The sequence below is a fragment of the Phyllobates terribilis genome, unplaced genomic scaffold, assembly GCF_046119375.1.
Source record: "Phyllobates terribilis strain yellow unplaced genomic scaffold, ASM4611937v1 Scaffold_4__5_contigs__length_816908805, whole genome shotgun sequence".
Taxonomy (NCBI): domain Eukaryota; kingdom Metazoa; phylum Chordata; class Amphibia; order Anura; family Dendrobatidae; genus Phyllobates; species Phyllobates terribilis.
Window position 1 is genome coordinate 200,481,988 of NW_027362764.1, and position 16,077 is coordinate 200,498,064.

A 16,077-nucleotide genomic window follows, 5' to 3' on the forward strand; every position below is an offset into this window, starting at 1 on the left:
TACTGTCAGAGATTGACAGTGGGATTTAAAAGGTTAATAGCCATGGGTGGAGATCTGCTCCACCCATGGCTGTTAAAGGCACATGATGGCTGATTAAATCAGACATCATTTGCCAGGAAAGATGGAGGCTCGGCATGTGAGCCTGCACCAAAGGCAGTGACACGACATATCACATACATTTATGTCATATGTCGTGAACGGGTTAACACACTAATCTTCAAGAAATATTTTGTAACATATGAGATAAGTAATTGTCACTGTTACATTTTTTTTCTTCTTTTGACCAAAAATTTCTTCGTTTTGCAGGTTATGGATTTGTAGATTTTGACAGTCCTGCTGCTGCACAAAAAGCTGTTGCATCACTGAAAGCTACTGGTGTACAAGCCCAAATGGCAAAGGTAAGGACTTAATGTAGAAAGTACCACTCTGTCTCATTATGAATGCTTTAGAACATACATGGCGGAATTGGCCTGAAAAGGCATACTTGAGATCTTTTTGGGGATTAATCTACACTTTAGGCTAGTCGATAAGAAGGGAAGGCTGTGCTGCCACTGAGTGCCATTGAGCACTATTGACAGCCCTGACTTACTCAACTTACTTACTTTTATGGGTTTCTGAGGCAGTGAAGTATTCAAAGTTCCTTTTCTGTTACTTATTGTGGTCCAGGAGACTTCACTGTTTTGAGGGTTCTGTGTCTGTGACCATTGTCAGGATTCTATGGCTGTCCCAGTCACTTCTTGTTGTCATTGTTATAAGGCTTTAACTATAATTAGGATCCTCCTGCGTTCACTGTTATAAAGTTTCTTATCCCTGCTATATAGTATCTTTATCCTTCTATGCTATCCAAGCACTGTTAATGGGAGAGCAGTGAGACAAAAAGTTATAAATGGAAATCAAAATTGATTCTCCTGGTTCCAAATTTGCAGAGAATTATATTAATTTCAGTTTGGAGAATCGATGGAGAATTATGAAAGATTTACTCATCTTCATAAAACATGTATGAGGTCAGTGCACTTGAGATTTTTATTTTTTACTATTTTAAGATTTTCTATTGGTTTGTTCAGCATTCTTCTTATATGAAACATTATTATTAGCATATACCAAATGTGCAATACGGTAAGTATTTTTTTATGTTTAATGCAAAAATGCCTAAAATGCCTAAAATAAATGCTTAAAAATAAGCTCTGTGAAATCTTTAATGCTAGTGACATTTTTAAAAAATTAACAAAGCAATATAATTTTTCTTCAGTATAAATATTATTGTGCATAAATAATTTAAAGGACATGGACACCTTTAATATAATTCTTTTAAAGAAATTATTCCAAGAACAGAGTACATTTTAACCAATAGATCTTGAAATAATAATAAGTTCCCCACTTGGATGTGTAAAAAAAATATTCTTGTGCATAAACTTGTCAGCCAGCACATAACACAGCTTCTGGCCAGAGGAGGAAGCATACGTCATTTATGATAAGTGAGTATACAAATGAAACATCAGGTGCTTGCACATGCTACTTTCTCAAGTAACTCATTTTCCTGCCTGTTTTATCACAGGACTGAGTGTTTCTGGTGTGTTTCCAGCCCTCTCGGCTCATCAAAACTCAAGTCACTGACGGAGGAGCTCCAGTGGCTGCTGAGTTAATATGTCACTGACTTAATTTATGATGAACTCATAGGACTGGTGACGTGGCAAAAACCTTCACTCCCTGTGATAAAACAGACAGGTTAAGAAATATATTCCCTCACAGCTGTGAGTCCCTGCTATTTAATCTGGGGAAAAAGACATTAACTATGTCAAGTTAAAGTTAGTTGTCATATTACAGTTTTCTACATTAGGATATCTTGCTGCATAATGGTATTTATTCCATACTGTGAAATGCTAAATCTTTATTTAAATGATTTTATGGGAGCTTGTAACAATTAACTCAATTCAACATCTTATTACAGGTTTCAATAGACTTTGTTGTGTTAATTGCATTGTTGCAGTTTACAGTCTATTAAAGGGATTGTCCACTCTTCAAATATTGATGGCCTATTCTTAGGGCAGGTCATTAATATCAGATTGGTAATGGTCCTTCACCTGTCACGCCCACTGGCACACTACAGCTCCATATACTGTGTAGTGGCCTTTCTGGGGTGCTGTAATTCAACTCCGATTGAAGTGAATGGGAACTAAGCTGGAGTTATGGGGTTGTGGTGTTTTGGCTCCATAAACTGTTTACATCTGCCTACTGACTGCATTGACAACTGCTGATTGGTAGGGGTGCTGAATCTGATATTGATGCCAAATTATTATCTCTGTATAGGAGATCACAGAGGAGGCTGTGTATATTTATCGCAGTCTATATGGACTTACAAAGTATTTGAGTTCAACTGTGCATAGCTACTGTATATGTTGTACCAGCCTTGGGAACGGTTGTTATACCGCTACAGAATGTAACGGGTCCGGGAGGCGGACTGTAACGGGTCCGGGAGGCGGAACCTCTGAGCTACTATACAAGGGGGCGGCCCTTGTAAGGGAGCGGGTGGCAGTCTCTGGGTGAACGGACAGGGAGTTACGGCAAGTGATCAGGGCAGTCTCTGGGTAAGGGGTAGGTACGACCTGTGATGGCAGAGCCTCCGGGTAGGCTAGCAGGCAGGTGGTAGATGTGTGCTCCCAGGTGAGCAAGCGAGAGTCTCTGGAATAGCTGATGGTCACCGCACGTGACAACGGGACCTCCGGGCTGGCAAGCAGGCAGGTAACGGAGATGCGCTCCCAGGTGAGCGGGCAAGAGTCTCTGGAATAGCTGATGGTCACCGCACGTGACAACGGGACCTCCGGGCTGGCAAGCAGGCAGGTAACGGAGATGCGCTCCCAGGTGAGCGGGCAAGAGTCTCTGAGATAGCTGGTGGTCACAGCACGTGACAACGGAGCCTCCGGGCTGGCAAGCAGGCAGATAACGGAGAAGCGCTCCCAGGTGAGCGGGCAAGCTGGTCCATAGACAGACTGACCGGAGTAGTAAGGCAGACCGTCGGACCTCAGACTGGCAGACAGGTAACAAGTATTCAGGCAGGAATCAGGCAGGTAACTGGCAGGTACTGGCAGGTAACTAGCAGGAAACTGGCAGGTAACTGGCAACGGGACCTGAGGGCTGAAGCACAGGTGAGACACAGGTGCAAACAACATTGCTCGGGCACCTCCATTTTGGAGGAGGTGCCTTATATATGATGAAGTCCTCCGGCCATTGGCCGGGGACTCCTTAGGACGGCGCGCGCGGCCCCTTTAAGAGGAGGGGAGCGCGCACGCGCGCGCCCTAAGCACAGGGGCCGGGAAGGAGCGCGCGCTGAGAGCAGAGCGGGAGGAGGACGCCGGGAAGGAGCGCGCGCTGACAGCAGAGCGGGGAGAGGACGCCGGGCACGGAGCAGAGCGGTGAGGGGAGCAGCGTCCCTGCCTAGCAGAGGGCAGGGACGCCAGCGCTACAGTACCCCCCCCTTTAGGCCCCCCCTTTTTTAGGCCAGATAGAAATTTAGCTAGGATGAGAGGGGCATGGATGTTCTCCCGGGGCTCCCACGTTCTCTCCTCAGGACCAAACCCCTTCCAATCTACCAGAAAAAAGGTCTTTCCTCTTACCCTTTTGCTGGCAAGAATGTTCTCTACCTCAAACTTGTCCTCAGCAGAAACCAGAGCAGGAGGCGTACCTGTAGACTTAGAAAAAGAGTTAAGTACCACAGGTTTGAGGAGAGATACATGGAAGGAGTTAGGGATCCGTAAGTTGGCCGGGAGTTTCAATTTATAGGTTACCGGGTTGATCTGACCGATGACCACCAGTGGGCCGATGAACCGAGACCCTAACTTATAGGAAGGGATCTTGAGTCGGACATATTTGGACGAGAGCCAGACTTTATCCCCAGGACGGAATTGAGGAGGGTCCATCGCTAAATGCTGCCAGGGGGCAGCAGGTACTGGCAGAGGAAGAAGGCGGCCGGCCGACAGGTGTCTCGGAACTTTGTTGCGGGCGCAGGACACACAGGCAGAAACAAAGTCCATAACATCCTTGTGCAGGTTAGGCCACCAGTAGTGTCGGGTAATAAGCTGGAGGGTCTTTTTCCGACCGGCGTGGTCAGCTAGTTTAGACGAATGACCCCAGTGTAGGATTCTCTCCCGATCAGGTACCGATACGAACGTCTTACCAGGAGGGAGACAATTTAGACTCACGGGAGCCACCTGCATTACTCTGGCGGGATCGATGGGGCAGTCACATGGTCTATGAGGTGGTGATGTCTCTGCCTCCTCCTTAACAAAGACATCAGCACTAGACCAATAAGGAATCGGAAGTCCAGGTAGATTAGCTGGGATAGGAGAGGGACGGACGGAATGGACGGGAACCAGGCAGGTTTTATGACAGGCCTGTCCCCAGTGAAGGACTTCTCCGGTTTGCCAGTCAAGCACGGGTGCATGTCTCTGGAGCCAAGGCAGACCTAGCAAGAGGGCGTGAGGGAGACCAGGCAGAACGTGAAAGGAGATACTCTCTGAATGCAGCATTCCCACCTGCAGAGTAATGGATTCGGTGATGAATTGGATGGGGCGAGGTAAGAGGCCCCCATCCACGGCAACAACAGACAAGGGTACAGCCAGAGGTTTGGTGGGGATGCGGAATTTCTCCACCAGGGACTGTGAAATAAGATTTCCGGCTGCTCCGGAGTCAAGTTGGGCTAGTTCGGAATAACGATTCTCCCCGCAGATGATTGAGACTGACAACAGCAGGGATGGAGAGGATTTATTTTTGTCTAGATCGACCCCTCTGAGTGAACCTAGATACAGGCGTTCTCCCGACCTCTCCGGGCAGGCACGGATCAGATGCTCCTTACTGCCACAGTAGAAGCAGCTCCCCTCGGCACGGCGGAAATCCTGACGGGATTTGACCATCTTGGTCTGGTCGACCTGCATAGGCTCAGGAGAGTGTACCTGTGGAGAAACGGAAGGAATGACGGGTTCCTGGAAAGTAGGAGCTAGACGTGGAATCCTTCTCTCACGGGTGACCTCTTTGGCACGCTCCTGGAACCGTAGGTCAATCCGGGTGGCAAGGGTTATTAGATCATCGAGAGTGGTAGGAATGTCCCGACCAGCAAGTTCATCTTTAATACGGCCGGACAGACCCTCCCAGAAGACGGATACCAGGGCTTCGTTATCCCAGGCCAGCTCCGAGGCAAGGGTACGGAACCGTATGGCATATTGGCCCACGGTGAGGCTTCCCTGACGGAGGCGAAGCAGAGAAGATGCGGATGAGGTCCTCCGTCCGGGTTCGTCGAAGGCTTTCCGGAAAGCCATGAGAAAGGCAGGCAAGTCGGACACCAGGGGATCTCCTCTCTCCCATAGAGGATTTAGCCAGGCCAGGGCCTCCCCGGTGAGATGGGACATGATAAAGGCAATTTTGGCTCGGTCGGAGTTAAACTGGTGGGATAATAGTTCAAAATGCAGGGTGCACTGATTTATGAAGCCCCGAGCCAGGACGGAGTCGCCTCCGAAGCGAGGAGGTGCAGAGAGCCGGGGTCCGGAAAAGGATACCATGGTACTGGCGGAGGTTGTTGATGGATCAGACAGAGTGTTCAGGCGAGTATTAACATTCCGCAGGTGACCCAGGATGGTCTCCTGTTGGGACCTCTGACGGGACAGTTCAAGACAGAGGTCCGAGAGCGAGGGAGCTTGGGTGCCACCGGGTTCCATGGCCCGAGCAAACTGTAACGGGTCCGGGAGGCGGACTGTAACGGGTCCGGGAGGCGGAACCTCTGAGCTACTATACAAGGGGGCGGCCCTTGTAAGGGAGCGGGTGGCAGTCTCTGGGTGAACGGACAGGGAGTTACGGCAAGTGATCAGGGCAGTCTCTGGGTAAGGGGTAGGTACGACCTGTGATGGCAGAGCCTCCGGGTAGGCTAGCAGGCAGGTGGTAGATGTGTGCTCCCAGGTGAGCAAGCGAGAGTCTCTGGAATAGCTGATGGTCACCGCACGTGACAACGGGACCTCCGGGCTGGCAAGCAGGCAGGTAACGGAGATGCGCTCCCAGGTGAGCGGGCAAGAGTCTCTGGAATAGCTGATGGTCACCGCACGTGACAACGGGACCTCCGGGCTGGCAAGCAGGCAGGTAACGGAGATGCGCTCCCAGGTGAGCGGGCAAGAGTCTCTGAGATAGCTGGTGGTCACAGCACGTGACAACGGAGCCTCCGGGCTGGCAAGCAGGCAGATAACGGAGAAGCGCTCCCAGGTGAGCGGGCAAGCTGGTCCATAGACAGACTGACCGGAGTAGTAAGGCAGACCGTCGGACCTCAGACTGGCAGACAGGTAACAAGTATTCAGGCAGGAATCAGGCAGGTAACTGGCAGGTACTGGCAGGTAACTAGCAGGAAACTGGCAGGTAACTGGCAACGGGACCTGAGGGCTGAAGCACAGGTGAGACACAGGTGCAAACAACATTGCTCGGGCACCTCCATTTTGGAGGAGGTGCCTTATATATGATGAAGTCCTCCGGCCATTGGCCGGGGACTCCTTAGGACGGCGCGCGCGGCCCCTTTAAGAGGAGGGGAGCGCGCGCGCGCGCGCCCTAAGCACAGGGGCCGGGAAGGAGCGCGCGCTGAGAGCAGAGCGGGAGGAGGACGCCGGGAAGGAGCGCGCGCTGACAGCAGAGCGGGGAGAGGACGCCGGGCACGGAGCAGAGCGGTGAGGGGAGCAGCGTCCCTGCCTAGCAGAGGGCAGGGACGCCAGCGCTACACAGAAAATGTGTCATGTTTGAATTTTAGTTTAATTTTTATATATTTGTAGGCAAATTTATTATATTTTCATCATATAGTTTACTATTTTATGACTGACTATATTAGTTTTACATCTATCAAATTGTTTAAGGTCTTGTTTTTGTGGGGCGTGTTGTATTTCTTTATTCAATACAATTTTGAAGTTGATGGAATTTATAGACTAAATTTTATTTTTTGGAAGCAGTGCTAAAACCCATCATTCATTAGGGGTTCTATTATGACGTTTGCCGTGCTGTATAATTGAGGTTACCATCATTCTGCAGGTCAACTACAACAAATTTTTAGTATTTTTTTTTACATGTTTACTTCTTTTACTCAATAAAAACACACTTAAAATTTAAAAAACATGACTCTCAAAACATGAAACATAAAAGCAAGTGATTTCTTATGTTATTGACCAAGCCATGTGGGAACTTGTTTGTCTAATGTTTTAAGGTCTTTAAAGTTTAACTCTCTAACTGACATCATATTACGCCTTACCTCTGAAAGCTTCTATTAGTTATACTATGATACATATAGTATTTAATCTATTTATTTTAAAGCCATAATTTAAGTCAGTACGAGTTTTAAAAATTCTGATTCCACCCAAAACGGACACTAACTTCACAGCCCTGTGTACGGGACCAATGAAGTAACAGTGGGAGTCTATTGATTAAAGATGGCTGGATTGATTCACTGGACTCCGGTCAGTCAGACAGATCAATAGTCTCTGACCACTGGATGGGAGGTTCGCAAATTTCTTACCTTCTGGAATTCCCTGGCTGATGTCATCATCGCAGTGTGATTACTGTTGACTATAGCATCTAAGAGATTAAATGGCCAACTCTAATATAGAAGGAAAAGTCATAGGGTGTTTACTAGTGATGAGCGAACATGCTCAAATAAAGGGTTAATCGAGCATGCTCGAGTCCTAACCAAGTATCTTCGCTGTGTTCAAACATTATGTTCGAGTCCCTGCATCTGCATGATTTGCACCTGTTAGACAGCTTCAACACATGCAGGGATTGCCTGTTTGTTAGGGAATCCTCACAATTGTTGATGTTGTATAACAGCCGCAAATCATGCAGACGCAGCAACTCGAACATAATATACGAGCACACCGAAGATACTCAGTTAGAACTCGAACGTGCTCTGTTAACCCCTTACCCGAGCACGTTCGCTCATCACTAGTGTTTACCTGTATGTAATTTTAAAGTAAAACTGAGTATATTATCATATTTTATGAAGTTTACTATTTGGCACAAATCCTACATAACAGACAAGTTGAGTTTATACTGGTCAACTGTTTTACTGTAATAAAGGCTTCATTCACAGGATAGTACCATACTTCTTGAAAAAGTAGAAAGGCACACAAAATCCCTGTAGCTCCCTGATGCTAAAGCTCCTGTAAGGCACTGCAAGTTACATTAACAAAGCACTCCTATTAAAGAAGTTAGCCACAACTTTTTATTATGCCCCCAATGTATCCCCTCAGGGTCCATAAGTATATTTGTAAATACCTTCTGTTGCAGGTTCTGCCAGTGAGCGACGCTATCGCTAGCCTGTAATAGTGGGGAAGGGCGTAGCCTTCCCTTGGCACTGAGATAGTTAAAGGAAGTGTTCCTGAAGTCAGACCTCTCTGAACTGTTGGTAGACCAAGCTAAGGGGTTAGCTTTAGTGGTACAGTCAGTGGAGTAGAGGGGGAACTTAGTGCCCTGATCAAGCCTTGAGTGATATAGAGCTTGTTCCTGGCATAATTCCTTGTGGGCTGCAGTACCTGTAAACAGCCACAAGATGCCACTGTCCTGGGTGCAGATATCAGGTTGAGTCTGCTAGCAGTGTTACAGACAGTGATGAGTTAATGCTGTGTGATGACAGCTCCCTGAGGGTGGGCACATTAGGAAAATCTCTGTTTAGTTTCCAGAATCAGGAAGTGATTCTTCAGTAAGAGATAGGACAGAGAACCTTACAGGCAGCCTGAAAATATATTGGCTGCTAGGGTAGACAGGAGCTCCATACCCTCAGACAGTAGGATCAGCATTGTGAAAGTCTACCTACGCAAGAGCAAGAGTCCTGTTAGCCGGCCGGAGAAACTCATCAAAGGTAGTGAGGACCCGGGGCACTTCTAGTCTGCGGAAAGCAGAGGAAGATAAATAGGACTCCAGGCTAAGACGTGGGGGAGAGATATCGGATCCAGATCACTGTTGTTATTTCAGAAGAGTCTCTTGGGCCAGAGATTAGAGTCACAGAGATGCTTCACTTAAAGAGGGAACCAGGGCTGAAGGAGTTACCAGCGCCTGTGAGAGAGATGATAACCTGTCGGGCCTTATCCATTATATCTGCCTGTAAATATTGTACATATTCCTCTTCCCCAAGTAAAGTTCAAGTTCTGGTTAAGAACCTCGTGTCCTCTGAATTTATTGCTGCCCTGGTCCCAGAAGAGAAATGCCTGGAGACAGCCGCGATCGGATGGTTTGAAGTAAGTGGAGAGCCCCACATACACAGCCACACATCAGAGGGAGGACACGTATTGTCTGTAGGGCGCCAGAGCGAGAGGGGGCTACAGCTCGCCCACGACTACCTCGCTGGGGCACCTTACAAGCCACTCACAGGCATCACGTGCTGATGTCACAACAAATGAGGCATGACTCAGTGCTGGGGTCCCCGCAGTGGCTGCTGAGTGATGGGTGGGGTTTCCCCGTGCGTCACGCCCTGCATCCACCGCGCTCTTTCCCAATGAATGAGGAGAGGGAGAGCACGTGGTGGGTGCTGGGTATGATGCGTGGGGATAACCCCGCCCACAAACCAGCAGCCACCAGTGGAACGCAGAAGAGGGACCCTCGGCTGCAGCCTGGACTTGTCGTGATGTCAGCGGATGTCAGAGCCGGCTGCAGCCGAGGGTCACGTGATGCCTGTGAGCGGCCACCGATAGAACCGCTCACAGGCATTATCTGCAACAAAAGGTATTTACAAAAACACTTATGGGCCCCGAGGGGATACATTGGAGAGGGGATTATAAGTAGTGGACAACCCCTTTAAGCTTGTTTCCCCTAAACCTAGTTAGAATAGTGTCAGTGTGTTAATTTACTTATCAATGACATCACCATCTTCTCTTGTATCTAGTGCCGTTCTGGTCCTTTTCTGAGTCGCATGATGCAACTGAACACAATGAGCTCTGCGCAAACAAGAAATAGTTTTCACAATGAAAGTCTATGAACTAGGCTGCATAGGCTTACATTGTAAAATAGACTTCCGTCTCACTCTGTGCCCTACGTGAGAGCTGGATATCTAAATTGCTGTTGTGTCTCGGAAGATGACTGGAATGGCATTGGAGAAGATGGTGATTGGTGAGCATATTAATACATTGACTGTACACTATACTAAAATGTACACAGGTTTAGTGAAAAATAGTTAAAGGGGTATTCCCATCTCCAAGATCCTATCCCAATATGTAGTAGGTGTAATAATAATGATAATATTAGCAAATATCTCCAATTAGAAATATAGTATAGTTCTTCTGATTCTCGGTCGCTAAACCCATGTGCAGGGCATTGCAATAGCTTAGGTATCCATGGTTACGACCACTCATATAGTGACAGTTAACTAGTTAGCTGTTAGTGCTCGTAACCAAGGATACCTAAGCTAATGCAATGCCCTGCACATGGGTTTAGCGACATAGAGAATCAGAAGAACTATACTACATTTCTATTTGGAGGTATTTGCTAATATTATTATTACACCAACTACATATTGGGATTGGATCTTGGAGATGGGAATACCTCTTTAATGAAAGTGCTTCTTTAATTACAATTGTAGGGAATGATTCTATTGCTGTATAATTAGTAATCTAGTAATTTTAAAGCCTAAAACTGCATTTTATTACCTCATTTGCAGTGAAGGAGAAAAAAAGATGAAAACACCTTTGCAACAATTTTTTATTGCTCAATCTAAAAAGTTTGTTTGTAGTCCACAACTACATGGACATATAGGTCTGCATTGAAACGGTGTACGCAAAATGGTAGAATATTTTTACAGAAAGAAATACACAGAATTGCTTTATTTTTTATTTTAGCTTCATTGTAAAAATTTGTAGAAAATTATATATACAATATCCTGTAACATGAAAATAGAGAAACAGATGAAATGGAAAGTTTTTTAAAAAAGATTGAAAAGTATATATATATATGTAAGGAACTATTTAATATTTCTGTGAGAAACAAAAAAATACATTTTTGCAAATAGAACTGAGAGCAAGACAAGTAATCTTTTAATAATGGCATCTATTAATTATTCATATATGGCGCGGAATACTACTGTTAGCGATGTATCATCATGAAGATGTGCTAATTACATGTGCCACATCATAGATGAACTGAATGAGAGGGAGACATGCTGAACCCAGTGATATCAAACAATGTAGATGTTATGTCAAATAGGAAGTTAAAGGGAATCTGCATCAAACAGTGATTATTTCCAGAGATGAAAGTTTTCATGATCTGAATTTCAGTCTCAGATGTTGTGCAACAAGTGCGGCTGTTATGAAATGGATATTAGCTTTGATTTACAAAGGTCTGAGCAGTATCAATTTTTAGCTCTCTTCTATTTGGCCTCACTGATACTTATATCTTCTTACACTACAAGAATGATAAAAATCTAGAGCAGACAGCACTTATGTGTAGAACATTGACCATGAAATATGTGCGTATGAGCACCTGAAAAGCAGAATTGTGAAAAAGCAGAACATCTATTTTATCTTCTTGTGAAGCAGTTTACAGGCCAATAACTCTATGCAATCTCGTCTCATCGTTGAGCACCCCCTACAACAATCCACCAACGCTTGTAGGATATGAAATCTATTGTCTCAGTTTGTTACATGTAAGACAATAAACAGTAGAAGGCTGTTTGCTGCAACACAGATGATTTCATATTGATATGCCGGTGATGATTGGGCGGATCTTACTTACGTGCCGCACATCAGCAATGTCTGTGGCATTATGCTGAATGTGGTTTTAAGTTGTTAAACCCAGAAAAAAACGATTGTGTGCGGTGGTTACTTGATAAAAAAATATCCTACTTAAAATATTAAGTTATACAACTCTTGGGTCTGGGTCTGTGCTGTATGTGAAGGGGGCTGGCTGACTGGATATTAGTAACACTGTCCAGACCGTTCTTTGACATGGACAAGACATAGACTTAGTAGGGGACTGGTTTAGCTATTGAAAAATGCCAGTCAGCCAGCCCCCTTCAGACACAGACATGTGCTTACACGGGAAATACTGGAAGTGGAAGTCAATAATCCAGGACCTGGGATTGATTAAAGGTACTATCAGAAGACTGAGGTATCTTGAATAGTTAATGTATAAGTAAGTTGCATATCCTTACATTGTAGGTACATATTTAAGAATGTTTTCAACTAGACAACCCCCTAAAGAGGACCTGTCACTTGTTGAAAAAAATTGAGTTAAATACCTTCGAAAAATGTCTGAGTTCATCTGATTCTGCAGCTGTTTTCCCATTTTACATTGTGTCAGAGCTATTTACATTTGTTGCTTTGGGAGCATAGTATGAGGAATCTCTGCTTACAAACCAACTGTATGTTTTTGTTCAGAGTCTTCTCTGGGGGTGTGCACCTTCAGTCCTTCCTCCCAAATGCTGCCAAACAAAAATTGACCGTGTGTGGGACTAATTGACTGCTAGATCAGCTGCCATGTTGTGATTGGCAGCAACTGGAGAAAGGGGTAAAAGCCCATTCTCCCATGAAGACGATTCTGAGGGAGACTCCCAGTTGAATTGCAAGCAGAGATTTCACATACTGCACTCCAAAAGGAACAAATTTGAATATCTCTGCAATGGAGCGACATAGCACAAAACAGAAAAGAGCGGAATAGTTAGGGAAGCTCAGGAAATGCACATTTTTCTTATATATAAATGAGCTGTTCAGGGCTATGAGCCTGACAGTGATCTGCATAACAATCTGCCTGTAGAGTTTGTTTTAAATAAAAGGTGGAGTTACCAGTGTGATGTGTGATGGCTGCTCTCTGCTTTCCTGTTCTTACTGTAGAGCTGTGTGTGATTATACCTGACGCATCTGCAGGTTCCTCTCAGCGTTTCCTCTTCCATCTCACAGGCAGACAGTGTTGCAATATTGTTGCAATACAGCAGAGCTGTGAGAGCTGCAGCAAATGTGTTTGTTATGAGACAAAGTTCAGTTCTACTGGTCTGTGTTAGTTACATGTCTCACAATAGTAACATCTTTCATTTAAAATAAGCTCTGGAGGCAGATTCTCAGGGAGATCTGTGTCCTGCCCATAGATCTTAACATCTTATTTACGTATAAGAAAAACATGGATTTCTCTGGACTAAGACATTGGATCGCAGATATCAAGGTATCATATTATTCATCTTCCTATAACCTGCAGGCCCATATAGACAGCTTAGGAGGGTTACTCCTACTGATAGATTTGCTTTAAGCAAAAATAGGAAGTAAAGTCTATAAAATAATTTGAGTTTGTATATTTTTTCCACATTGAAAAACTTATTACAATAGTTTTTATTTGCCTTGTTATGCATTGTTAAAAATCAGATCCTATAAAACCTTGTGTGACCACTGTTATATTCTCAAATTGTTATAATCAACTACCAAAATACTGAATCAAGTAGTCGATTTTGGAACTCAAACCATTATTTTCCTTCTAATGTACAGTATGCTTTCTCAGCCTGCTTCCTTGACTCTGACAGTGTGCATTTCATGATAAATGATCTAACCAGTCAGACACTTTGGTGTGTGCAGATGGTGTTTACTAGCATTGTACTGGCACAAGCCAATGTGTTGACACTGTTTCGTTACTAGATGTTTGCTTTCAATGATTATTAGCTAAATGCGCATCTGATTATGTTTCTGCATGAGCAAAATATCTGTAGGAAGCTCATATTTTGCCTAAGGAGGTTTATCACTTGAAAACTCATACTTGGTATTATTTCTTTGCCAATTTTCATTTTCATTGGTTTACTGTTCGTCTTCTTTGTTAGAATAGTAACGACAATGCCTTCTTTGGCTGAACATTTCTCAAATTTTTATAGTAAATTATGAGTTTTCGCAAGTGTAGCTTGCCTGAGCATTATATAAAAATTAGTTTGATCAAGGTTTAACGGTTTAGCAATCAAATGTATCAAGGCTCCTTCATCCTAAGCTCATCTATGACATTTTTGTATCACCGCTAGTGATTATTATACTTTTAAACTTTATTTTCTAGACCGTAACAAGATTTATCAAGCCAACAAATTCTGTTATTTCCCATGGGAATTATAGATTTGATACTTTTGATACAGTGTCTTCATTCCGGTTTTACAGGTAGAAAAAATGTAGCAGACTAGCTTTGCTGAATATGAACTGGATTATGGAATAGAACACAAAGAAAATAAAGTTACTACTTAAAATACATTGAAGTTGCTTTGAGTTGGGGTTTGTATTTTAAAAATAAAAAATGTTATGGGCACAGCATTATGCAGTATTTCAATGAACAGTCTTTTTTTTTTCCATCATGCAATGCCATAAGAAGCATGGCGGCTCGAAGGTTTGTACTGTAACCTGTCATCCTTGGGGTCATGATTCCAAATTCCAAGGACAACATCTGCAAGGAGTTTGTATGTTTTCCCCGTGCTTGCGTGAGTTACCTCCGGGTACTTCGATTTCCTCCCACACTCCAAAGACATACTGATAGGGAATTTAATTTGTGAGCCTCTTTTTGGACAGTGCCAATAATGCCTGTAAAATGCTACATAATATGATCCTCTGTATAAATTAGCAAAATATTTTGGTGGTCATTTTACAAATAGTTTATTTGTATAATATTGTGTGATAGAAGAGCTAAGACCAAAGATGTGGGCACCATTGAGACAGCCCCAATTAAAAATTAAGATTCAGATTAGCGCCTGTGGACACTGCTGATACCGCTAATCAGTGCAACGGTTCTTTGCAACCCAAGGTTAACAATGAAATAATGGGTAGCTTGGTCTAAGTATTGCGCAACCCTCTACTTCTTCAAGGAGTTTATGGGGGAATACAAATTAGTATTAGGCTTGTCTTTTCCTTTAGAGGGGTTTTATATTTGTTAACCAAGAGCACTGTTGGAGGGAGGGAAAGTTCCCTGTTTTCCTTGTGTCATTGTGCTTTCTAATCCAAGGCACACTTAAAGGAAACAGAGGATGACATTGTTTTTTTCTGATGACAACTGTGAATGATATGCTATAATAGTAAAAGGTTAAAAGGTTTTCCTACTAATAGCTTATGGTGGTATAACAACGCTGCCGCAACATCCCTTTGCCTCTGTGATGACTGATTGATCCTGCAGTTTATTGTGGTGTCCTGAAGAACTCTGATACATAGAAAGGGAAATGCATCAGGACTGGGACCTTGGATCTTCATGGACAGGGCCCCTTAGAAGGGAATATGTGATCCCTACTCCACTAGAAGGGATTCGTGCACAGCAGATGCATCGGCTAAGTATACCATTAATAGTGGTCTTTAAGGAGTATTCCCCTTTCAGAAAACTTTCTTTCCCAGGCTATGGTAGTTGTAAAAAAATAAATAAACTGAGTATTAATTACCCACTCTGGGTCTGTTACCAGCTCTCTGTTGCTGCTCCGGTTTTTGTTGCTTGGCTGCAGTGTAGACATCCCATCAACAGCTCTGTAGCCATTCAGTGAGTTCACAGCTTGTAATTTTTGCTGGGCCAGGTGACTGACTGCAAAGCTGTTGACATCAGTGCTGCAACCAAACAATAGAGACTGGGGAGAGCGGGTGCTGGACCCGGAAATGGCCAACATGGCTGCGGCATTACAGTGTGTGGCAGACAATCCCTGCATCTTCATTGGCTTTGTAAAGAGCGCCAAACATGCTGGGAGGAGACCCGAGCTCCCACCAAGCAACCCCAGAAATACTCGGCGAGCGCCGAGCATCTCGAGCAGTGAGATGCTCGGGCGAGTACCGAGCAGTAGCGAGCATGCTCGCTCATCACTAGAGGCAACCCCTTTAACTGATGGGAAAAAGTCCGAGCAGTTCACTTAAAGGTTCCTTTATGGTTTAAATTGTCAGATTGTCACCATTTTAGCCTTGTGATAAATTGATTTACATCTCATTTAATTTGTACAGAACAGTGATACACGGTGCTAGACACTAAACAGTTTATAGAGCCATGAAATTGACTTGGTTTATCAGCCTTTCTCCATATGGGGTTCGTGTTTATGTTTGCCCTAACGATGCTGAATATTGCATGTCCTTATGCTGCTGTAACAAATTATTCTTCTATCTGCTT

The 16,077-nt window shown here is 44.4% G+C and overlaps 1 protein-coding gene across 3 annotated transcripts in view; it reads left to right on the forward strand.

Moving 5' to 3' along the window:
• Positions 1 to 16,077, forward strand: part of RBMS3 (RNA binding motif single stranded interacting protein 3) — a 1,113,194-nt gene that overhangs the window by 623,180 nt on the left and 473,937 nt on the right. For all 3 annotated transcript variants that reach the window (XM_073678026.1, XM_073678027.1, XM_073678028.1), the window contains one exon: positions 307 to 398. In XM_073678026.1, the coding sequence (XP_073534127.1) occupies positions 307 to 398 (92 nt within the window). The remainder of the gene's footprint in view (positions 1 to 306; positions 399 to 16,077) is intronic.